The following is a 23,767-nucleotide window of genomic DNA, read 5'->3' on the forward strand; positions in this document are numbered from 1 at the left end:
CAGCCTGCTCTCCACCAGCCCCAGCTCCAAGTCCTACCCTCTCGGCACCCACTTAATCTTCAAGTCAGTGCAAGTGACACCGCTTCCCAGCCAAATGGGTCCTGCACCGCACAGACATATACAGACAACATGCAGGCACACTCACCGCCACACACATCTAGACCTCCTGACAGACCTGCTCAGGCGCCCAGCCCGCCCCCCACGTGCGCTTAGCATCCGCCACGCCAACCCCGTCAGGCGCCCCTTTCCTGGTTACTCGGGCGGCTGGGAAAATCCTACCGGGAGGACGGGGCAAGGAGCAAGGCGCTGCTCTGAGCCTGAACTCCTTCCGCAGGCCGCCTCTGCTCCCTCGCCCAAGCCACCTGGGACACACCGGCGGAGCTGCTCGCAGCCCAGAGGGATCCCCGTTGTTCTCCTACGGGCCAGGGCCTCGCTCGGAGCCGGGTCCCCACCGCGGCTCTGCGCGCCCGCGAGCGCCTCTGGGCCCTGGGAGACCGCGGAGCCAGCGATCGAGTGTTTCTGTTGGCAACACAGATGTATTTCTTTTATTTGGTAGTAAATAGAGCACGTGTGTGCACAGCAAACAGCAGCGAGACAGATATACACGGGCCCCGCCACGGGCGCTCACTCTGAGCCGGGACGTGCCCTCGGCCCGCTCCCGGCACGGCTGCCAGAGCCGGTGGCCACGTGCGAGCCCGCAGCGCCCTCCTCTCCTCGCTCCCAGCGCGCGCTGGAGGGCACAGCTGGGGACCGAGGAGGCCGGAAGGTCGGTAGGGTTTGCTCTCTCTTCTGCGGGCGCGTGCTGGCCGCCGAGGGCCTGGGCGAGGGGCGGGAGTCGGAACAATGGGGCCCTGAGCGCTGCGGGGCCCGGGAGAGGCCTCCCGCAGCGGCTGCCTGGGCCCGGGCACGCGCTCCTCCGCCGCCCCTTGGTGCGCCCTGGGCACCTGAGCTTCCGCGAGAGGCCCTGGAGGGCCGCCGACCGCCGCCCGCCCCGCCCGCCTCGAAGGCTCCCTGTTGCTGCGCCTCTCGCGGTGGTCACGCCCCGCGGCCCGGTGACCTGTCCTGGGGTCCGGTTCTCCTTAGCGCCCCAAACACGGACTCCGCAGCGCCGCTAGAAAAGACCTCTGTCACTGGGTCACCCCGACGGGATCAGAGTGCAAGACCCGTGAGCCCCACAGAAATCCCCGTTTGGGTCCAAATCGCAGCCGGGCAGCCCTGGGGGCCCCGCGGGGCCGGGCTCTGCTACAAGGCCCGACCGAGGCGACCCGCACGCCCCTCCTCACCGCTCCGCGCCCGCAGCCCTGCGCCGCCCGAGGACCCTCCCGGCGCGGGGGGTGGGGGTCTGTGCACACGCCTCTGGGGGTGCGCGCGCCCGTGTGTGCGCGCCCGTGTGAGCGCGCGTCCGTCTGGGTGAGCGGGCGGATGCGACCCTTTCTCCGCCAGCAGTGAGGTGCGGGGGGCGGAAGAAGGAAGGAACGGGCCGGTGGAAATGAGGCCGCTGCACTTTGAAGCCTGAGTGGAGGCCAGGGCTGCACTGGCCCCGGGCGCGCCTCTCCCGCGGAAGCAGCCGAGGCTTATGCGCTGGGAAGCCACAGCCACTGGGGCTCCGGTCTCCGCCTCGGTTCCTCCCACCCTCTACCTCCAGGAGCCGGATGAGCTCATGAGGCGTCGGGGCGGTTTTCCCCGACGTGAGACGAGGATAGGCAGGCCGCGCGCCTCCTCCGAGGTCCCCAGCGATGCACAGGGCTGCACTGCCCTCCTTCGGCTGCTGCTATAGGCGATGCATCTCGGGGGTGAAACTGCCCCAAATCTGCGTGGCCCGGGTTCCCAAAGGATCCCTTCCGGTTGTGGTGGACGGACGGAAAGGAGAAAGTGGGGGGGGTATGGGGGTGTCCAGCCGGCGAGTGGGAGCGCGCCCAGAGCGCCTGTGCCCATCACCTCGCCAGAAGCCAGAGGTGTACTCACCTGGTGTGCCTCTCCCCAGCGCCAACGTCTTAAAGAAACAGAAAGAATCCCCTTTCCTCCTGCGCCCCCCCCCCCGCCCCCTGGGTGACGGAGTGCACGCATCAGATTTTCATCAAAGTTCTATTAAGTGAAACATAGGTTGTAGGGCACCCTTTGATTGAAACAGTTTAAATTTTAATTGTGTTTTTAATTTGACATATAGTTGCAGAAAGGAATGACACTGCGTCGCCAAGGGGCGGTCGATTTTCTTAATTTCTCCCAGAGGAATTGATGAGTCTATCAGGGCCACTAGATTGGAAACCCATTAAAGCTCTCTGGTTAGCCTGTTAATTGGAACTTGATGGATGGGGGGTGGGGGTGGGGTGTCGGGACTCAGCTCTCCTGATCCAATCTTCAGGACTTTCTGTTTTCCAATAAATTACAGAATTCATTTTCCAGCCGCAGATTACATAAATTGTCCACCTCTGGGCTCTCTTTTTCAAAGGGGGAGCCCCCCCCCCACAAAGCCCATTGCGAGATGTCATTTGCACCAAAGAACGAACAGCAGAGGCCCTTGAATGAAAATCGAAACATAATCAACGTTTATACTTAGAAAATTTATTGAGATCATTTTCTCTGGTATTTCCTTATTTTAAAGTTTGGACGCGCCATATATCATAATCCACTGGCGTGGGGGGGGGGGGTCAGACTGTGTTTAATATTTATCGAAGCTTGATTCCAAGATCAAACTTGTTTATGACTTCATCTGTCATTTCCCGGGAGCCTTCTTCCACTATTACCGGCTCAGCCAGCCCGTGGCCCCTCTGCCCGAGCGCAGAGGATCAATTTTTATTAGCCTCCTCCGCGAGGTTGCTCTGGGCCGCTGTAACACTGCGCAGCGGCATAATCTCCAGACCTAAACTTTAAGCGTCCTTTCATTCTGGGAAAGTTTGTCATTCCTCGGAACCCGTTATGCCTCATTCCTCAGGGGAGGGGGTCCACCCGGCCCCCTTCATGAAGGGGGGGGGTGCTCCAGGGTAGCGGCTGTGAACCCCAGTGGAGCTGGGAGGGGCTCGCTCCCCAGAGACCAGGAGGGTGGGGCGCAGGCGGCGCTGAGGTGAAGGATTGCGCACGCGGGGTAGAGACCGGGGACCTGTGGGCGGTGGTTGATACTTAGGAAATTTGTTAAGATCATTACTAGATGATCCTGGAGCGGCGGGAGGGCTCCTGGGGGTGTGTTTTGCAGCTGCGCTGGGCCCCTGAGAACGCGCCTGGGCCTCTGCGCTCTGGGCGAGCCTGGGGGACCCTTGGATGCCCCAAGGGAGGGCGGGAACAGCGTGTCTTGGCCCTCAGCGCCTGCGTGTGACTGCGGTCGGTCGGTGCACAGGGCGGGAGGCCCCCAGGGGACCAGTTGAGGGGAGCAGAGCAGAGGCCAGGGGGTTGGAGCCAGAGGTCTCTCCAGCCTCCACCTGCCTCCCCGGCTCCACCCTGCACCCCTGTCACTTCCCTGTTTAGTGTGGAGGCGTGTGCGCCTGTGTGCGTGTGCGTGTGTAAGCGGTTCTGCAAGTGCGTGCCTGCTGCTCAAAGTGGAAGCCTCTGACGAGGTGTGGGGTGTGGGGAGGGGGTGGAGGATGTGGGGTGTGGGTGGAGGAGGCTGTGCTGGGCGGCGGGAGCGCACCTCAGGGTAGACCAGACGGTCCGCGAGTGGGCGTGGCCGCGGGCGGAGTAGGAGGCCAGATGGCTCCTTTCACCTTTGAAACCTGCCGGCGGCCCCTGTGTGGGGTGAGAGGTCGGGTCGCAAGGCTGGTTGTTTCCCAGGTAGAGTCCTCTGTGGCCTAGTGCCTCCCGCGCCCAGCCTTGGGGCCTGCTTCTCCCAGGCCCACCCCAAAGGCCTGGCTACCCCCCATCCCTTGACCCCACACACAGATCCACCCCCACGTCCTGAGAGGGGAGGCTCTTCAGTTTTCTTCGCAGCCATTCCCTAAGCCCAGTGCCCAGGGCCTGGTATTCACAGCGGAACCACCTTGAACTTCAGTCCTGCTCCCTCTGCTTGGCTGGGCACTGTTTTGAGCCTCAGTTTCCCGCCTTTACATTGGGGGCAAGGACCCGCAGCACAGGTTCGCTGTGAGGGTTAAAGTGCCAAAGGAGAGGATGCCCCCCCACACCCCCGTGCTCCTGGTGGCCGGGACCAGTTTCCACCTGCGCAGAGGGTTCAGCCAGCCTCTCCCCTCTCCACCTCCCTCTTCCCCAGTGCGGGGCGGCGCCCAGTGAGGGTGCCTGTGGCAGGCGGAGAGGCCGCAGGCGGGTGAGAAAGTCGGGTGCTCCTTCCCAGGACCCTCCCCTCTGCCCCCCGAGCGGGTGGGAGCGGGTGAGGTCCTGCACCGTGGCCCCGGAGCCTGCGCACTGTGGCCAAGCTGAGGAGGCCGCGCAAATTGTATTCCAGCGCCGGGTCCTTCCGGGTTAATGAGCTGACAGCGTGGTGAAAGCCGACCATTTGTAATGTGTCTCGACCCGCCGCCGAGCCCCGAAGAGGTTAATGCGGTGACGGAGGCCGGCACCTGCCCCTCGCCGGCCTCCTGGGCCGTGGCGCACAGCCCTGGCCTCCCCGCCCCTCGCCGGCCCGCACCCCGGCTGCGCAGCCGACTCCTAATCAATTAGCCCATTAACGAGCCCTCGGAGGAGTGGAGGAGCGAGAGGGCCTGCCACCGGCCGGCTGCAGTCGCTACCGCCCCGCTGCTAATGATACCATGAGCACTCGACTCCCAGACGCGGGCGTGGCGGGCGAGGCGGGAACTGCACCGTCATGGCGCAGTTCTGGACACGGACACGGGTGGGCACTGATCCAGAGCCTCCTGTCACCCTGGGCTGCATTTGGAGACCTAGGTGCAGAGCTTCCGGGTCGGTCTTTTGCTGGATCGGTCAGAGGCGAGGCCGCAGACCCGGGAGGTGGGGTTGCCTGAGCACCTGGGGGCCTCGCCTCACCTTCGAAGCTTCTGCAGACAACTGCGCGCCCAGGCCGTCTCGGCCTCAGCCCGGCTCGGCCTAGATCCGGGAGCAGCTCACCTGGGGATTAAAGAGGCGAGAGCCAGGGCTCAGGGGCTGTGAGGAGCCAGGTGATGGAGTGCCTACCGTGTGCCGGGGAGTGGGGCGCTTCGGCCTCCCAGGGCTTCCTCGAGGGAGGCATGGCTTCCCCCAGTTAAGAAGAGGAGACAGAGGCTCAGGAAGTTTAAGTGTCCTGTTCAAAATCGCCCAGGCCAGATGTGAAGCGACTTTGCCCAATTCTAACACCACGTCCCTGCCCGCCCCTCTTCTTCCCTGGAGCCAAGCGCTTGTTTCTGCAGCAGTTCCGCCTTCTCCTATATTTGCCAAAGAGGGGGAGGAAACAACCATAGCAAAATGGACCAGGATGGGTGTGGCCCAGTCAGCAAAGGTCTGCAGAGCTCCTACTGTGCACTCCCAGTGTTTCTAGCAGAGCTCCTACTGTGCGCTCCAGGTGCTTCTAGGACAGCTCCTACTGTGCGCTCCAGGTGCTTTTAGGACAGCTCCTACTGTGCGCTCCCGGTGCTTCTAGCAGAGCTCCTACTGTGCGCTCCAGGCGCTTCCGAGGGCATTTCCATTCCTACTTGAGGTGATCCCCGAAACAAGAGGGCAAGGGCGCTAAAGAGAAGTTCATTTAACGTCTGAGGCAACGAATCTCTGGTTGGGACTGGATTGTCCAAGTTCTCGCAACGCCAACTGCCGACAGCGGTGCGGGGACTGGATCCAGGATCCCTTGAAACCAGATCTAGGGCCCCGCCCCTGCCAGGCCCCACCGACCTTGAGGATCCTGCAGTGCCCGGGGGGCCTGGGACAGGGGTGGGGGTCTCCTCCTGGCTTCCCAGCTGAGCTCCCGGGAGCAGCCTCAGCTCCAAGGCGCATGCTCCGCCCCCTCCCCCCTCTCGCCCGAGGGGCGCGCGGGTCTGGGGGCTCCCAGCCCTGCTCGCTCGCGGACGAGGAGAGGTGGGAGGCTGGGGGAGGGTCGTGGAACAGCCCGTGCTGGCTCTTCAGGGAGTGCGGACCCGTCGCCTGCGAGAGGAGTCGGGCCACGCCCGCCCGGACTTCCGCGCAGTCCCTGCCCCTCGAGGAAGCGCGGCCCGCGCGGTTCCAGCCGGGCGGAGGCCGGGAACCTGGGCTGGAAGCGATGCTGCGCTGGGGCCCGGCTGCCCCGGGTTGGACACCGCCGATGCCCGCCCGGCTGTCGGCGCGCTACAGGGAGCACGGGCGCCGCTGGCCCGGCCTCGGCTTTTTGAAAATTTCCGGGGCCGCTCCGCGGCGCTGCGATTGGCCGCGTCCCGGTAACCTCTATGCAAATGAGGCCGCGCCGCCGCCGCGCCGCCGGGGACCGGGGAGCCGGCGGGCAGAGCAGGGGCGTCCGTGCTGGGGCCGGGCGGGCGCACCCAGAGCCCGGCGGGCAGGGACCCCGGCGCAGCCGTCCGGAGCCCGCGCGTCCCCCGCGCGGCGGGGTCGTCTCGCCAGCCTCGCCGCCCCCTCCCCCTGCCTCCCTCCCCGCCCCTCCCCCCGCCTGCCTTCCCGCACCACCTTCCCCTCCGACCGTCTCTAAAGGGAGTTGTTGGTTTCCTCCGATTTCTTATGAACCCAGGATGGGCAGCAAGGAAGATGCGGGCAAGAGGTGTCCGGCGGCCGGCGGCGTCTCCAGCTTCACCATTCAGTCCATCCTGGGCGGGGGCCCCTCCGAGGCACCGCGGGAGCCCGCCGGCTGGCCCGCCAGGAAGCGCAGCCTGTCCGTGTCCTCGGAGGAGGAGGAGCCGGACGACGGCTGGAAGGCGCCCGCCTGCTGCTGCCCGGACCCGCACGGCCCCCAGGAGCCCGGCCCCCAGCACCACCCCCCCATCCCCTTCCCTTGCCTGGGTAAGGACCGCGGCCGCCCCGCCGGCCGCCAGCGAGCTCTCGGGGAGGGAAACGGTGCTCTCGCGTCGGGCCCCGCTGGCCAGAGCCGTGGCCGCCGGGTCCCGGGTCCGAGGGCAGGAGACGCGCGCGGGGTACTGCCTCGTGGGCCCCGGGGTCTGGGGAGGAGACCGGGGCACAGACCGTGCGCGGTGTGGTCGCGGGAGGGCTGGGTTGCGGGAGAGGGAGCCGCAGCGGGCAGGGCGCCGAGCCGCGCGCAGTGCTCTGCCCTCAATAGCCCCAAGCGCGTCGGACACTTTGCCAGCACGAGGTCTGAGCGCGCGTCCGCGGCCCGCTCGTCTCCCGCGGTCTCTGTCCCTCCCTCCTCTCACGGTCTCCGTCTCTCCCTCTCCGCCCTGCCGAGACCAGGAGCCCCGCGAGATGATTGACAAGGGCGCCTTTCAGGGACGCTTCCTTCTCCCGGCAGCTGACGGGGGAGCCCCGCTAGTCCTCGGCGTGATTTCCGAACAAATGGCCTGTGAAATGGTGCCGCCCCATAAAGCTCGGGGAGCCCTTCGGGCCGCGTTCTTCCCAGGCAAACCCGCCGTTAAGAACGGCGCTCACGCTCCCGCCCGCCCGCCTCCCCGCGTCGCAGCTCCTCTCTCGGAGCGGGGCGCGCAGGGACCCCGGGCTGGCCGCAGCTGGGTCTCTCCCGGCGCTTTTCAAGGGCCGGGGCGCCGGGCTGTGGGCGCCAGCGAGAGGGAGGGGCTGGGACGAGGCTGCGTCCGGGCCAGCGCCGGGGTGTCTGACTTTCCCATCCCCAAGGTCTCCTTGTCTGTTCTCCCTCCCCAGGTGCCCCCAAGGGCAGCGGCGGCGCGGGGCCGGCGAGCTCGCCACACCTGCCTTTCCTTTCTCCTTCGCACCCGGACTTTAAGGAAGAGACGGAGAGGCTCCTGCCCGCGGGCTCGCCTTCGCCGGGCCCTGAGCGGCCGCGGGACAGCGGCGCCGAGCGGCCGGCGGGCGCCGCCAAGAAGAAGACGCGCACGGTCTTCTCGCGCAGCCAGGTGTACCAGCTCGAGTCCACCTTCGACATGAAGCGCTACCTGAGCAGCTCGGAGCGCGCCTGCCTGGCCTCCAGCCTGCAGCTCACCGAGACGCAGGTCAAGACTTGGTTCCAGAACCGGCGCAACAAGTGGAAGCGGCAGCTCTCGGCCGAGCTGGAGGCGGCCAACATGGCCCACGCGTCGGCGCAGACTCTGGTGGGGCTGCCGCTGGTGTTCCGGGACAGCTCGCTGCTGCGCGTGCCCGTGCCGCGCTCGCTCGCCTTCCCCGCGCCGCTCTACTACCCCGGCGGCAACCTCTCGGCCTTGCCGCTCTACAACCTCTACAACAAGCTCGACTACTGACCGCGCGCCCGGCCCCCGGCCCCCGGCCCCCGGCCCCCAGCTGCACGCGAGCCTGGCCCGCGCCGCCCGCTCCCAGGGCTGCTCCCCGGCTCCGGAGCAGGCGGCGTGTTGCCAGAAATATTAAGAAATACACCGTGTGTATTCATTCTCTCTTATTTATGGCCTCGCCCTCTTTCGTGGTAACTGTTTTGGGGACTTATCGGCACGCCTCAGGCCAGACCTGCTTTCTGCCCCAAACCAACCAGGATGCTCCGGACACCCAGGTGGCAGGGGTGTCGGGACTCCTGGGGTGGCGGGCAAGGGAGTTCCGGCCAAACCGGCGTTGATCGGTAGGAAAAGCCAACCAAACAAACAGGAAAACACCACCAACACCGGCACCCTGCTCCCCTCCACACGTCTGCATACATGTTCCTGCACACGCGGCCCGCACGCCAGCCCCTGGGGCTTCGGACAATGATCTCAACACCGCTTTTTCGTTTCCCTCGTCCCGAGGATGGGTGGGGCGAAAGGGTGAGGTTTCAGATCTGTAAATATTTTTAAAGAAAAAGAATAAACCATTTTAAGCATCCTTGCTAGCTGTAGTGCGTGCCTGGCGAGCTATCACGTGGAAGGGTTTCTCGCTTTGTGGTGGCGGGGCTTGGGGGGCGTGTTAGAAGGCGGACTCGCCCCGCGTGGAGGGAGGGGCTGGGATCAGGGGTTAAAGGTCGAGACACTAACTGGCGGCACGTGAGCTGGATCGTACCCGGTTCCACTCCCGAATCCAGTTCGGAACCCGCGCGGAGAGGGACACAGGCCGGGAGGCGGGCGGGTACCAGAGAGAGCGCCTTCCCAGCCCCCGGCCGCCCGGTGAGCCATCAGCCTGAGCTCCTCTGCAGGGCGCAGGCAGTGGGGGCGGCGGTGCCGGGACCTGGTAAGGAGCCCCTTGGCCCGCTCCCAGCTGGCGACAGGCCTGCAGCCGAGCCCAGCTCCCGGGCGGGTGGCGCAGCTGTGCGTTCGGTGGGGCGCTGGACGCGGGCGCGGGGGAGTGGCGCTTCGGCGGAGGAGGGCTCTGCGGCTGGACTCCCGGGGAGAAGGCGCGGGGGACGGGCGGGGGGCCGGGGGGGGGGGGCGGGCGAAGGCTCCTCTCCCGCGCAGTTTGTAGGTGGTGGTGTTTGCATTTATGCGGCTGAATAACGGCTGGCGGGCCAGTGCGTGGCTGCCCGCGTGGAATGAAAGCCGGGCGAGGCCTGGGCGCCCGCGGACGTCCGGTCCCAGCACCTGCGGTTCGCGCCAGCGGGGAGGGCGCGGCGCGGGGGGTACAGCGCGGGGCGGCATGCAAATCTCAAGTCTCCCAGGGCAGATCCAGCACCTGTTCCTCGTAAACGTCGGAAGAGGAAGCCTGAGTTTAGGGGTGACCGGTGGTTCGGTGTCACGTGAGACGAGCTCCAGCTCCAGAGACTCCTGCCTCCGACAGGGTTGGGGGTGGGAGGGTTGGGGGGACCCCTTAGCGGGTGCAAAGGCGCAGGGAGTTGGGTCTCTTCTCAAGAAGGGCAGCATGCGCGCGTGCGCTGTGCAAGTCCACGGAACACCTGCACCCCGCCCCCGTGACCCGCCACAGTCTGACTCTTGTCCAGGCTGAGGCCCTATTTTTTCTTCTCACGTGAGATTTCATAAAAACCACGATTTATTTCGAGGTGATGCCGGAAGGATGGTACCACGAACACTTCTGCCACCCCAAGTCCGTTCAGTTCATGTATTTCATTTCAATTGAGTCCAATTCAACATAGAGTTACTGGGCCCTACTACTTGCCCAGAACTGTGCTAAGTATGGGATATTTGGAGAGAGAAGGTGGCACTGGATCCATTTCCTTCTGATTGATTTGGTACATGTTTTTATTTACTGATTGATTTGAGAGAGGGAGGGAGAAGGAGGGAGAGGGAGGGAGGAGAGAGAGAGAGAAGGAGAGAGGGAGGGAGAGAGGGAGAGAGGGGGAGAAAGGGAAGGAGAGAGACAGAGGGAGGAAGGGAGAGAGAGGGAGGGAGGGAGAGACATGGATTTGTTGTTCCACTTCCTGATGCGTTCATTGGTTGATGCTTGAATGTGCCCTGACCAGAGATTGAACCGGGGTCTCTGGTGCGTGAGGAAGATGCTCTCTCAGCGGAGCTGCCGGCCAGGCTGGCACACCGATTTTATTCCAAGGACCTTCTCTCTTCCCCATGGCCCTTTCAATTCTTCCTTTCCTCTGAAGTTGCTATTTGAATATTTGATGCAGAAACAACCAAATGGCTTTCAAGGCACTACTTGCATAGGAATATCCCATCCGTACCATTGTCTGCACACCAACACCTTGTTTTTCTCGAGATGATGGTTTTAAAAGTGTTGGGTCGCTGCATCCTCCTTGGGTTTCTCTTACAGGAAGTGGTTTCCTCTGGCCCCGGTACTCACTGAATGGCAAAACCTGGCCCTTGGGATTTTAGGGCTGAGACCCCTTTACAGTTTGTCAGGTAGTGGGCATCCACTCTTTTACCAGTCGGGAAGTCAGCAGACAACGGGGCCCAACAGTGCCGTCAGCTTCTAGGAATTCCTCTCTTACAGGCATTACCACACACACACACACACACACACACACACACACACACCCCTTTGCATTTGGATTTAAAATGTTCAAGACTCCATCTTGGCCAGATTCCCTATCTCATGACCATCAATTCATTTGAATAATCAGCCAAATCATCCGCCTCCTTTCAGGGTCTAAACTGGATTTAAAAGATTGACGTTTCTTAAAACTCAAATGGAGTCTGGTTGCAACTGCATGCCCAGAGGGACCTGACTCATACACCAGTGGATAATGAAATACACTTAGATTTTATTAGTGGATAATTCATGCTCAGAATCTCGAAGCACTAATATAATTAAATAAGCAATGGGGAGAAGGAACTAAATAAAATTATTTGGGCATAAAATTATTTAGCTAAAGTTAGAGTGGAGGCGAGGCCCTGTATTTTAAAACTCTTAACCTAGCCATTAACTTGTTGAAAGAGAAGAGAGAGAGAGAGCCCAGTGTGAGGCCTGGTGAGGAGGGAGGGCAAGAATCCGACCTTTTAGCAGCCGCATTACCACACAGTGGGGAGACGAGTGGTGGGGTGTGCATTTATTGTGTCAAGAATCCGAAAACGATGTGCACCCACGTCAGCGTGAATGCATAAAGACCGATCTTTTCCCCTCTATTCAATGCACCTTAGAAGTAATGCACTTTAACCTCAACAATTTCCTCTCACTTTATACTGAGTTACATAATAACACAGGTGGTTTTTTTTTTTTTTTTTTTTTTTTTTTTTTTTTTTTTTTTTTTTTCCACAAAAGGCAGTGAAAAAGAGGTTCTAGCATGGATTACCTTGAAAAACTTCAGTGTTTTTGATGTTTAAGAGTCACGGAGTCACAGCATTCTAGTCACAAATTAGGCATTGCCTTTCTTCCACGGAGACCAAATGGTTTCTTATTACAGAGGCAGCCTTCTTGGCTATTCTATTTGTGGAGGATTCTAGAAACTGAAAATGGAGCGAACGGAGCTCAAAAGTCTGGGGAGTTGTTGGGGTGGGGAGGTGGGTAGGGAGAAGCTTGTAGCTGGCATTTTAAGACCCCATTTTAACGTATGTCTAAAAGAAGCTTTTGAACTTTAACACATTGCAAATTATTTGATCGCCAGTCTGTCCGCCCGGCTGGACAGGGAGTTCCTCCAGTGCAAGGACTGGTCTGATTAATGCATCTTCCCAGCCGCTCACCAGGCCTGGCACACAGCAGGCACGCAAATGTTTGTGGAAAGAGGCAATAGAGAGGTAAAGCATAATATAAATATATATGAGTTCCTATTAGGTCAATTGGAAATGAGAGACCCTGGTTCATAGGTGGAAGCTCCAGGACAATGAGAAAAAAAACTCAGGGCAAAATAATGCAATTCATTAAATATTTCCTTCTCTATTCCAATTTTTGATTACCTTCATGAGTATATGTATGTCCATTGAAAGGGAGAATAACTTAGTTTTATAGAAATATTGACCAAAATGGGGTTCTTGTGTCTTCAAAAATTAACTCAGATGGGGAGGGAGCTACGCTTTGAACCCCAAAGAGCATCTTTCCCTCCTACTCAGTATTTAAGGACTGGAAGGACGGCGGTCCTAGGGAGACTACATCCCCCAGCGTGCCGCACACGGGTCCGAGAAGGCGTAAACCCAGTCTTGGCGCGATGCTCTTTGGGAGTTGTAGTTTTCACTCGGTCAGCACTAGCCGGGGGGTGCCTCAGCTCAGCGGCACTGCGAGACCACGTGATCGGAAAAGCCGCGGTTTGCCTTTGAGCCGGAAGAGGATGACTGCGTTGACCGACGCCCGAGCGGACCAATCGTCTGCCTAGACTGAGACGTTGGCGTTTGAAATCAGCCAATGGCAGGCGAACACTGGAGCTTCCTCCCCGCCCACCTGGCCCAGCCCGCGAGAGCTCGGAGCGCGGCGAGGCGGCGGGAGTGGCGGCCCAGTTGATTCTGCGGGGAAGTCAAGGTAGCGGGCCGGGCGGCGGGGCGCACCAGCGGGCTCCCGGGGCGCGGGGCTGGCGGGGCCGGGGGGCCGTCCGCAGGGAGCCCGCTTCGCTTCCATCCCTTTCCTTTCATTTTAGGAGCTTTTAGCCCCAGGGGGAGGGGCCGAGGTGCGGAGCCCGCGGCGGGGGAGGGCGCGGGGGCCCCGCCGGGCTGGAGTCGGGGTGCGGAGGAGCGGGCCGGGGACGGGCGGCGGGGGTAGGGGAGACCCACCGTGGGCGGGCGGGTGGGTGGGGGATGGGGAGTCCGTGCGCGGTGGGCGCGCGCTCTGCGCAGGCGCGGGGGCCCCCGGTCCCCGAGGTTCTCCGGATCCTTTTCCTGCGCGGTCCCCCGAGCCCGGCCCGTCCCGGCCCCGTGCGCGTCCGCGTCCCGGGCCTCTGACCGCCGCCTGCTCCTAGATGACCGGCTCTAACGAGTTCAAGCTGAACCAGCCGCCCGAGGACGGCATCTCGTCGGTGAAGTTCAGCCCCAACACGTCGCAGTTCCTGCTGGTGTCGTCCTGGGACACGTCGGTGCGGCTCTACGACGTGCCGGCCAACTCGCTGCGGCTCAAGTACCAGCACTCGGGCGCCGTCCTGGACTGCGCCTTCTACGTACGTGTCCGCCCCGCCGCCGGGGGTCCCGGGCCGCCCTGGGCTGTTCCCCGACGCCTGCCTCGGCGGGGGGACGTGCAGACGTCGGGAACCCCGTCCCCCCGGAAAGGTGGAGTGAGCAGCCCCGGCCCGGGACCGTTGTGTTGGACCCGTGCCCCCCGACGTGCAGGAGGGGCGGTTGCTGCTGACCCCGACGGCAGTGTCCGGGCGCTTAGGGGCTTGCTTTTGTGAGCTGTGCGTTTTGCTGAGAGTTAAGGCCCGCGGACGTCACCCTGAGCACAGACAGCAGCTGGCTGGGATTTGCAAACCGTCTCTAAAGCTCTGTTCGTTTTAAATGACCCGAAACTTTATTTTGTAGGACCCAACACACGCCTGGAGCGGGGGATTAGATAATCAGTTGAAAATGCATGACCTGAACACTGATCAAGGTAAGCCCGCCTCCCGTCAGGTCAGCCTGTGTGCCGCCGGTGTGCTAGGGCGCAGGTGCTTCCGGGGAGAGGGGTGTGGGACTGCCTGATGCTCCGTGGGTTCGGTACCGGCACAGGTGCTTACCCTTAGGACTTTCTGTTCAAATGATTGGACCAGTAAGTTACTGATCCCAACACTGTGTGTGTGTTTCCTCAGTGAGGCCCATCCCCCTCCCCCTCCCCCTCCCCCACCACCTCCACCCCCACCCCCCTCCCCGTCCCCGATCCCAACCCCACCCCTACCCCCACTGCTTACAGGAGGGCACCTAGGTCTTTGCCTTCGACCTGGTCCTCAGAGGTGGGCTGGCAGCTTCCAGGATGGACTGGTGTTTCAGTTCTCCTTTCAGAGGCCAGTTTAATGTACATGGAGGGAGGGTAGGTTTTAAAAAGTCTAATGTTCTGAAATAAAACAGCCACCTTGTCCAGGGACTGTTAATCCTACTCGCGTCGTTACTTAGCAGAGAACGGGCTTCAGTTGCATTTATTGACTGACAACAGGCTGGCACGTTATCTCTTAGTTAATTGTCGCGTAGGGGCCAGGTCGCAAGTGACTTACCCACATGCTTAGGGTGACTTTGGTGCGGAGCAGAGCGTGGTGGAGCCAAGTGCAGGGAGCTCAGGCAGAGCTGATTATCTTTGCTTTTTGGGGTTTGGTGTGTACGCATGCGTTAGACAAAGATGTATTGGAAGCAGACGCATGCCACAGATGTGACTAGGGGAGTGGTTGGGCAGTGGGAGGATGGGTAGAGGAAGGGCACAATATTGTGTCAAAAAAAGTAACCCAGTTAGAAGAGGCCTTTGCAGGAAAGCCCCTTGGCATGGTCTCTGGCAGATGCATGCGTGGTTTTGCTTGCCAGCAGCTTATTCCACAGAGTAAGTTAGTTTGCAGGTTTAGGTCCTGTTTGTTCAAAAGCAGGAAAGAACACTGAAAAGCAAACTTAAAAACATTTTCTATGCTGGAGACCATCATTGAGGGAATTAGCTGTTTATTTTCCAAAGTTCATTGCCTGACTTGAGCTGTTTTCTTTTTTAAATGATATATATTTTTAAACAAGCAGCTTTCCTGTTTGAGGATCAAGACCACTTACTGTTCTTTATTGTATCCTGAGCATTTGGCATAGATGCCGGCACCTAGTAGACTTTCAGTAGATGCTAATTGGATGAATGAATGAGATAGTGAAGAGTTGAAATTGAAAGGGAAGAAATTATATTGGAAATTTGACCCATCGTGCAAACCAAGTGAATTAGTCATAAGATTCCATGCTTTCTTCATCTCCAGGTCTCAGATCATCTGTTGCCACTTTAGTAAGTTTTTTATAAGCATTGGCTTAATTTGATGAGTTTTATTCAGGTCCAGAAGACAAGTTACCTGCTCATGTCTTTATTCAGCGTGCATTTCTTGAGCACCTACCATATATCAGAATTAGATACAGTCATAACTACAGAGGTAAACAAGGTCCCCTACTTAAAGGAATCCAGAATCAAGTGAGGACAATGAGATGTGCTGTCATTTTAACGCAATCTGAAGTTCCAGTGAGCTCCTGAGACGCACCATGCCAGGGGGTCAAACTGCTGTAAGGCGAGCAGGGGCGTGGCGGCTCTTCCTGGCCCCGGGGAACCCTCCTTTCTGTGCGCAGTTACTCCCTTAGCGTGGGTGGAAGTGGATTCCTTACAGCGGTCGAGTGCTTCCCTCTGCTCATTTGAATCGGTGTAGCAGGCGTGGTTAACTAGGTGTGTGTTGTGTTTTCCTGTAGAAAACCTCGTCGGGACTCATGATGCCCCTATCAGATGTGTTGAATACTGCCCAGAAGTCAACGTGATGGTTACTGGGAGCTGGGATCAGACCGTGAAGTTGTGGGACCCCAGGACTCCTTGCAATGCTGGCACCTTCTCTCAGCCTGAAAAGGTAGGCTCTTCATGCTCATGGCAGCAGTTATGGTCCTGGCGACTTGGTACAGGAGAGATGAATATTGACACAGAGGTTGAGGCTGCACGGTTTATTTTATAAACCCAAATTCATAGAAGTGTTTTCATGCAAAGGAAAATTTATTTTGTTTATCTTTTTTCTGTCTTGGAGAACAGTAGCCTGAGTGACAAATGTCGGGTGTGCTAGTGCCTCCTACCCCAGGCCTGAGGTTTCAGAGGAGGCGGGCAGCAAAGCCGGCTCAGGCCACAGCGGGGCGGGTGGGAGCATCACTCATTCGCTCAGGACTGAGGCTGCATTGGCGTTTATTGTTAGCATTTCAAATGTGGTGAGAGCCGGGGCTTCTGTCCCTGGCTTTTACCAGTTATTTATTTTTAATACTGACAGGCGTGGTTGGAAGGCTCTACTGAACCAAGCTGCTTAAAACTGAGTCTCTGTGTCTTATTCTAACCTTTGATCTGGACAATCTGTACAGTGCGCATGGAATCGCGCATTCTCGCTGCATCCTCATCAGACGTGACCAGGTGGTAGTTAATTTTAGAGATGGATTGTTTGAGCAGTTCAGCGGTATCCTTCACGGGGTCTATTTCCTCCGTGTAAACAGCCTCGGCTCCCGGTAGCCGTGGTTATATACTGGAGTGCATCCAAAGAGCCATTAGTTTTGTCACTTCAGAGTCGAATCTACAACCTGGCAAGACCTTTGTTCAGAATGAAATAATTGCATTGTTTCTAGTTTTGATATATGGTTGCATGTAACATGTTAAGAGCTGTGATAAATTGCTGACAGAATATCATGTAATGGACAGCCACACTGAATCAAGCTGCTTATTGGTTCAGCGAGGTTCATTATGTCAGTTTTTTTAATACTTCCTTTGATAGATGTGTAGACCTCGTCAGTAGCCTGACAGTGGCTTCCCGTGATTGATGATCGGTGGGGATAGAAAGCACTGAGACTCCCGTGTCACCTGTATAAAGATTGTCCCATTATAAATTGATTTCTTTCTGGGTTCTGTGTTTTTTAAGTTTGGTGTTTTATGTGACTTAGGTTAATTTCTATTTTCTACAAACATCTTGTTTTTTGAATAAACTATGGTTTATTTAAGTATGTCTATATTTAAGTATGTCTGTATTAAATCTGTTTTGAATCTTTTTAATTCCTTATTTTTTCCCTTGGTCAAAATAGTTGTTGAATTTTAAGGCCAGATTGTGGTGATATTGGGTTGTTGCATTGTTAATCCTAACTTGTTTTTTTGTGTTTTTTTTTTTTGACTGCTGGTATGTAGTTAACCTATTAATGATGATTAACCATGTGGCTTAATGTGTTAAAGGGATGTCTTACCATGATACAGGCCTTACCATTTTTTATAATGATTCTTCAGGTGTTAAAATATTACATCAGGTTAGAGTTGCTAAAAAATAAATTTAGAGCTGCTCATTAACAGGGAGAAATAATCAGAGGAACAATTTGTATTTGAAGTCTAGATTAGAAAAAGATTTAGATGATCAGAAAAATACATTTTACCACCATTTTCAAGAATTTGCTGTCTGGATTTCCGAATACATATTTGAAAGTAACACTTTTAAATGCTCGCGTATATTTATTATTTATTACAAAGGAATTTTTGTGGAAGTTTTTTTAATATTGAAAAGTGGCATTATGAGGGAAGAATACTTAGATGGGAGAAAATGCTTTTTAAATTTTTCCTAAAGATGGACTCTGTCTTGCATGTTCGCTCTGATGTCCGGGCACAAGGATTTGCTTTGTCATGTGCCCGACCCCTGTTCTTCCCTTTCAGTTTTAGTTCATGTGCCACCAAAGCAGCCAATGAAGGCGGCTCCGCCCTCTCCCTGGACAGGCCTGTTCTGTAGTTGGACAGCTGGGAAGTCAGGGTCCGAAGTCTTGTTCCAGAGGTGGTCACAGAAAAGCAACTTGAAAATGATGGTCTGAAAGGCCAGAGCCCCTGGAAAGGCGTCTTGAGTTGTTTTTTGCTTTATTGTCTCCTTCCTGAGTATTTTTATACTTTGATCTTGTCACTAAATGAAACAGGTTGGAAAGGTTGTTTAAAAATTTAATTTGTTTTAGGAATGAGAATTCCTCAAAAGTGTTTTTGGAATTAACTAGAGTGTACATCATACGACACTTGGTTAAGTATTAAGAATATCTTGGGGTTATTATTTTGTATGGATTAGTTGGTTTGTGTAACTATAGTATTTAAAATGGTATTTAAAATTTGGTACCTGTGTGTGGGAACCTGATGAGCTAACTTTTTTATGGTTTTAGGATTGGTGGGTTTTATTTTGGGGCAGAATGTCATTTTTAGGCAAGTAGACGAGCTTTACAAGTTTTGGTCTTCCCTGAAGGTGTACACCCTCTCGGTCTCTGGAGACAGGCTGATCGTGGGCACGGCGGGCCGCAGGGTGCTGGTGTGGGACCTGCGCAACATGGGCTACGTGCAGCAGCGCCGCGAGTCCAGCCTCAAGTACCAGACACGCTGCATCCGGGCCTTTCCCAACAAGCAGGTGCTGGCCTCGCCCCTGGCCCCTCGCCCCGCGCCCCTCGCCCCTCGCCCCTCGCCCCGCGCCCCGCGCCCCTCGCCCCTCGCCCCTCGCCCCGCGCCCCGCGCCCCGCGCCCCTCGCCCCTCGCCCCGCGCCCCTCGCCCCTCGCCCCTCACCCCGCGCCCCTCGCCCCTCGCCCCTCGCCCCTCGCCCCGCGCCCCGCGCCCCTCGCCCCGCGCCCCTCGCCCAGGTGTTGGGATTTGTAAATAGGTTCTTCTCTAATGATTTGCTCGCTGGCTTTTAAAAACTCTGTCCTTTCTTTGGAGTAGAGATTTAGAAATTGTTAGGATGTTTTGACATCCTTTGTTAAAAGGGAGTGTGTTGACCCAGTTTTAGAGATGACCTTGATGTTCAGGGAGGCCGAATAATTCGCCAGCAGTCTGATAGAATCTCCTGATTTCTTGCTGATCCTGGTTCAGGAGGCTGGACAGACACAGTAATCAAGGAGAGCCTTATTTCAGTTTACACGCCAGTGAATTCAAACTTGAATCTGGAAACTAAGGGCTATGGGATTTGCTGTTCTCTCTCTCTTTTTTGTAACGGAGTTCTTCCGCGAGTGTAGCAGCGGAACGGGGAGTTTTAGACGCACGCCCCTGCGTTAGAGAGGCAGTGCCCTCTCACACTGACTCCATGTACGGGGTCAGCCTTTCCTCACCTGCTAATGAGCTTGCCTTGTGCAGGGTGAGCCCCTCTCCCTGCAGGCCCTCGGGAGTGGAGGCGTGGTCAGCGGCCTACACACAGCCCGTCCGGGAGTCCTCGTGTCCTTCGCGGCTGGGGGGCTGAGGCAGTGATGTCAGCGAGGCTCTGCTCCTTTAGCTGGAAGGCGAGGGCCTCAAACGGGGGCCACATTTTTTCCTTCAAAATACTGTCAATTTCCATTGAAAACAAGGAATTGCAGTTACTTCAAACTTAGAGATTTAACTACATGAGTAAAATATGCTTGCATTTTAAATATTTTTACGTCATATGTAAAGTTTTGTCAGCGCATTTCTCCAGTTTATACTGGAAGTTTAACTGAAAGTAAGATTTGACTGATTTTCTTGTCTCCATAAGTAGTTTTTCAATAGGAAATCTTTTTTATACCTTGAAGAATCAAACAGCTTTTATATTTTTTTTTGTCTTTTACTTTGACATAAAAAACAAGTGATGGTAGTCTTATTTTTTTAATAAAACCAAGTCTTAGTGTTGTGAAATTTTGGAATAGTTGTAACTCTTAGTCCAGCTCCAGCACTTGGTTGCCACCTGGCCATCGTTTCTGAAGTCACCTGTCTCGGTGGGGGGATGTGGGTGTGGGGGCCGGGGCCTGCGCCTGGCCATCGTTTCTGAAGTCACCTGTATCGGTGGGGGGATGTGGGTGTGGGGGCCGGGGCCTGCGCCTGGCCATCGTTTCTGAAGTCACCTTTCTCGGTGGGGGGATGTGGGTGTGGGGGCCGGGGCCTGCACCTGGCCATCGTTTCTGAAGTCACCTTTCTCGGTGGGGGGATGTGGGTGTCGGGGCCGGGGCCTGCGCGTGGACTCACCATCTCGGCTTCTCTGGTTCCCTCTGGGCAGGGCTATGTGTTGAGCTCTATCGAAGGCCGCGTGGCGGTGGAGTACTTGGACCCAAGCCCTGAGGTGCAGAAGAAGAAGTATGCCTTCAAGTGTCACCGGCTGAAAGAGAACAACATTGAGCACATCTACCCGGTCAATGCCATTTCCTTCCACAACATCCACAACACGTTTGCCACAGGTGAAGGCCGCCTGCTGACCTGTCGGCAGCCCAGGGAGCGGGAGCTCGCGGGGACCACTAGAGGTTGATGCGCAGCAGAGCTTTTAAAGGGTCGTGCTTGCCTTTGACATTGAGAGGGAGCCAACCTGGCACCGTGCTTCTTGGGGAAAGCGTTCTCTGTGTGATCTTAAAAAGAACCATTTGTGACCATAATGGTTATTTCTGGACCTGCTTTTAAGGATCATTTTGACTTTTCCAAAATTATTTGCAGGTGGTTCTGATGGATTTGTAAATATTTGGGATCCGTTTAACAAAAAGCGACTGTGCCAGTTCCATCGGTACCCCACCAGCATCGCGTCCCTGGCCTTCAGCAACGATGGCACGACGCTGGCAATTGCATCATCATATATGTATGAAATGGACGACACGGAGCATCCCGAAGACGGTATCTTCATTCGCCAAGTGACAGATGCAGAAACAAAACCCAAGTGAGTACGCTTCACCTGTGTTTGAGCCTTTGCTTGCATTCAGCCCAGGGCTTATTAATTTTTCTAAATTCATGAATAGCGTTGTTGATGCCTGCTTGATAGTGCAGCGACTGTGGGGTGGGAGTTGATTTTATCGTGTTCTCCCAAGCTTTCAATATCCGTGGGTTGATAGACGTCTGATGGATAAAATTGTGCCTGGTTGTTCTGTAGGGAAGAATGTCAAACCCTCGTTCTTCTTGAATAGGCCCTGTTATTGGAGTCTCGGGGGTTATTACTAGCTCATTGCTTGAAAATTAAGTTGAGGAATTCAAGAATAATTTATTGAAGCAAATTCTATGTAAGATATTTAAACGGGAACTGTCCAGAGCTTTCCCCTCCACAGAGGTTGTCTCTGTGATGTTTACACAGAGTGAATGGCCTCAGGTGATTGCAGACAGAGTGAGGTGGCCCTGCCTGGGACAGCACAGTCCCTTCGTGCTGACATGTCGTCCATCTCCTTGGCCCTTGGTTGACAGAGGAGCCATTCACCGTGGGGTGCCAACAGGGCAGCGCTTTCCTTAATGACCGGCACAGGCTCAGGGCAGCTGATGCCGAGGCCTTTGTAACCTGTGAACCACCTCCTGGGTCCCGTCCTGTCCCGTGTCCCTTGGCACCAGGCCCTGCAGGAAGTCCTTGGGCATGTGCTCAGGCTCCCTCTCTTCCCGAATGGAGATGGTCTAGCACAGGGGTGGGCAAACTGTTTGACTCGAGGGCCACAATGGGTTCTTAAACTGGACCGGAGGCCGGAACAAAAGCATGGATGGAGTGTTTGTGTGAACTAATATAAATTCAAAGTAAACATCATTACATAAAAGGGTACGGTCTTTTTTTTCAATAGTTTTATTCATTTCAAACGGGCCGGACCTGGCCCGCGGGCCGTAGTTTGCCCACGGCTGGTCTAGCACCTCGCGCCCTTGCTGTCAAGTTGAGTCTCTTCGAGGGGCAGAGTATGAATACTGACCATCATTGTACTTGTACGGACTTGACTGGAGAGAGGCTTGCAGGTGACGTCTGTGGTAAAGGCTGTGCTTGCATTTGCGCGCTCTCTGCCCCCCCTCACCCCCACCCCCCCATCTCTCATCTCTCGTCTCTCGTCCTGGCCGGCCATGCTGATCTCATGCTGTTCTTTTTTGAACTTGTAGGCCACCATGTACTTGACAAGATTTCATTTACTTAAGTGCCATGTTGATGATGATAAAACAGTTCCTACTCTCTAATGGTGGATTTATTACTATTAACAAAGAAACCGGAGAAAACATTAATTTTAATATTATAGGAACCTACAAATAACGGATAAGAGGTTTTTATTGATTTTGTTTGTAAACAAACACTTTTCTTAAGTGCATGAGATGGCTTGGTGGTTTGCCGTGTTAAAGGTATTCGGGCAAACGAAATTGGAGGCAGTGACTGTGCTTTTGAGAGTCAGTCTGACCTTGCTGGTTTTGTTTCCGTGTGGCAGTAAATGTGTGTAAAGAAATATAGGTAATAAAATCCCTTTGCATTTTCTTCTGGACCTTAAATGCTAGAGGAAAGGCGGCTCTTTCTGCTGCTGGTTACAGTTGCTCATTCTCAAGCTGCTCAGACTGCCTCATGAGGAGGTTAATCTACAATTAAACAGTATTTCCTCCTGGCCGTCCATTATCTTCTGAAGCAGATGGTTCATCATTTCCTGGGCTGTTAAACAAAGCGAGGTTAAGGTTAGACTCTGGGGAATCAGCTAGTTTTCAATCTTATTAGGGTGCAGGAGGAAAACTAATAAGAAAACCTCCTAACATCATTTGGTGACTGTAAACAATTATTTATTAGCAAACAATTGATCCCAGAAGGGCGAATTGTTTGAGTCAGTAATGAGCTGAGAAAAGACAGAGCATATCTGTGTATTTGGAAAAATAATTGTAACGTAATTGCAGTACATTTAGACAGGCATCTATTTGGACCTGTTTCTGTCTCTAAATGAGTTTTGGGAAACATTAATGAGGTTTACATATTTTTCTGACATTTATATAGTTCTCATGTCCATTTCAGTTGCCCAGCCGCTGGTGATTACAGTTAAAAAGAAAAAATGATTGTGAGAACGCGATTCATTTCAGTGCGATGCCTGCAGCAGGGCACGCACTCGGCGGCCTGTTCTCGGGGCTTCCAGGGCCTTTGGGGCGGGTGCCGGTTTGCTCATACGCAGGTGGAGGTTCTGAAAGGGCCTGGGCCTTCACTGAATGTGTTTGGTCCGTGATGTGTGTAAGACATGGTTCTGATGCTGAGAAAGGTCTCATTTTGGTCTTCAGTGTTTCAGTGAGAACTCAGTGTGCGTCCGAACCTGCCTTTTGAACCGTATTTTCTCATTGCAGGTCCACCTAACCGTCTGCGCAAGTGGCTTCCCTGCGGAAAGCTTGGCTTTCCTCCCCGGGGCGCACTGCAGTGTGGGCCCCCTCTCCCCCACCCAGGGGTGTGCTCTGCCCGACGCTGCTCGCCTGCCCTCGGGCCTGGGCGGGGAGTCTCGTCCCGGGCAGTGGTCGGTCGGAAGGACCGTCTCTCCGCAGGCCCCGGCGCTTCTCCTGAGCAGCTTGAGCTCTTTTTATCAGATCACCTGACCCTGTCCCGCTGTCTAATAAAGCCGAGACGCAGACTCCCGTGCCGGATGGTGGTAAATGTGGGTGATGGATGTGAGTGACTGGTAAAGGCAGAGCTCCTCCATCGGGCCTGGTGGGCAGACATGGTGCCTCGGCCACGCTCCTCCCTCTGTGCTGCTGGAGGCGGGCCTGGGAAGGCGCTGTCCTGGGGTCCTGGCTCCCTCGCGCCCTCTCGCTGGATCAGCGGGCCCCTGAGTCAATGGCAGCCCTGCAGGGTGGCACAGCCGCTGCGGGACCACGGGCGCCCTTCACAGGCCTCTCCGGGAAGTGCTGGTGCGCGGAGCTCACGCTGCTCGGGTCCCACCCCGTGACAGGCCGTCTGGGATCCGTCACCCGCTGCGTCACCGCAAAGCCCCGGGATGTAAACGATGTCACGGCCGTGGGTCTGTAGTGTGACGACGAGCCTCTCAGATCATGGCCACTCGGCCAAGGACCGAGCACGAGTGAAATGGCTGAGAATGCCTGCAGATGGGAGGCGGTGGCCGAAGGAGAGCAGTGGGGCCTGCTTTCCGGGGGTGGGGCCCCTGTCCTCCTGTCTCGAAGCCAGTGTGTCTCCTGCGTGTG

At 56.4% G+C, this 23,767-nt stretch overlaps 2 protein-coding genes across 4 annotated transcripts; both read left to right on the forward strand.

Annotated features, from left to right (window-relative positions):
• Positions 1-636: 636 nt before the first annotated feature.
• On the forward strand, positions 637-8,796 carry HMX2 (H6 family homeobox 2). Its single transcript, XM_036335593.1, has 3 exons — positions 637-766; positions 6,584-6,852; positions 7,681-8,796. The coding sequence occupies exons 2-3, from the start codon at positions 6,585-6,587 to the stop codon at positions 8,232-8,234; spliced, it is 822 nt and encodes a 273-aa protein (XP_036191486.1). The 5' UTR covers positions 637-766; position 6,584; the 3' UTR covers positions 8,235-8,796.
• Positions 8,797-12,631: 3,835 nt separating this feature from the next.
• On the forward strand, positions 12,632-23,199 carry BUB3 (BUB3 mitotic checkpoint protein). 3 transcript variants are annotated; one of them, XM_036335596.1, is made up of 8 exons: positions 12,632-12,765; positions 13,199-13,393; positions 13,752-13,821; positions 15,615-15,766; positions 18,146-18,304; positions 19,893-20,070; positions 20,321-20,537; positions 21,415-21,605. In XM_036335596.1, exons 2-8 carry the CDS (start codon positions 13,199-13,201, stop codon positions 21,476-21,478), a joined length of 1,035 nt encoding a protein of 344 aa, XP_036191489.1. In that variant the 5' UTR covers positions 12,632-12,765; the 3' UTR covers positions 21,479-21,605. The 3 variants fall into 3 exon arrangements, with proteins under 3 accessions (XP_036191489.1, XP_036191488.1, XP_036191487.1); XM_036335595.1 differs by lacking the exons at positions 12,632-12,765; positions 21,415-21,605 and adding an exon at positions 22,922-23,199; XM_036335594.1 differs by lacking the exons at positions 12,632-12,765; positions 21,415-21,605 and adding an exon at positions 20,920-21,332.
• Positions 23,200-23,767: the final 568 nt, after the last annotated feature.

This window comes from Myotis myotis, unplaced genomic scaffold (genome assembly GCF_014108235.1).
Source record: "Myotis myotis isolate mMyoMyo1 unplaced genomic scaffold, mMyoMyo1.p scaffold_m19_p_15, whole genome shotgun sequence".
Taxonomy (NCBI): Eukaryota; Metazoa; Chordata; class Mammalia; order Chiroptera; family Vespertilionidae; genus Myotis; species Myotis myotis.

What these genes read in the sequence shown, in the direction of transcription:
- HMX2 (XM_036335593.1), top strand. Translation starts at nt 6,585, where the DNA reads ATGGGCAGCAAGGAAGATGCGGGCAAGAGGTGTCCGGCGGCCGGCGGC. An exon ending in CATCCCCTTCCCTTGCCTGG is followed by an intron (nt 6,853 to 7,680) that starts GTAAGGACCGCG and finishes CTCCCTCCCCAG; the next exon opens with GTGCCCCCAAGGGCAGCGGC.
- BUB3 (XM_036335596.1), top strand. Translation starts at nt 13,199, where the DNA reads ATGACCGGCTCTAACGAGTTCAAGCTGAACCAGCCGCCCGAGGACGGC. An exon ending in TGACCTGAACACTGATCAAG is followed by an intron (nt 13,822 to 15,614) that starts GTAAGCCCGCCT and finishes GTTTTCCTGTAG; the next exon opens with AAAACCTCGTCGGGACTCAT. An exon ending in GGGCCTTTCCCAACAAGCAG is followed by an intron (nt 18,305 to 19,892) that starts GTGCTGGCCTCG and finishes CCCTCTGGGCAG; the next exon opens with GGCTATGTGTTGAGCTCTAT.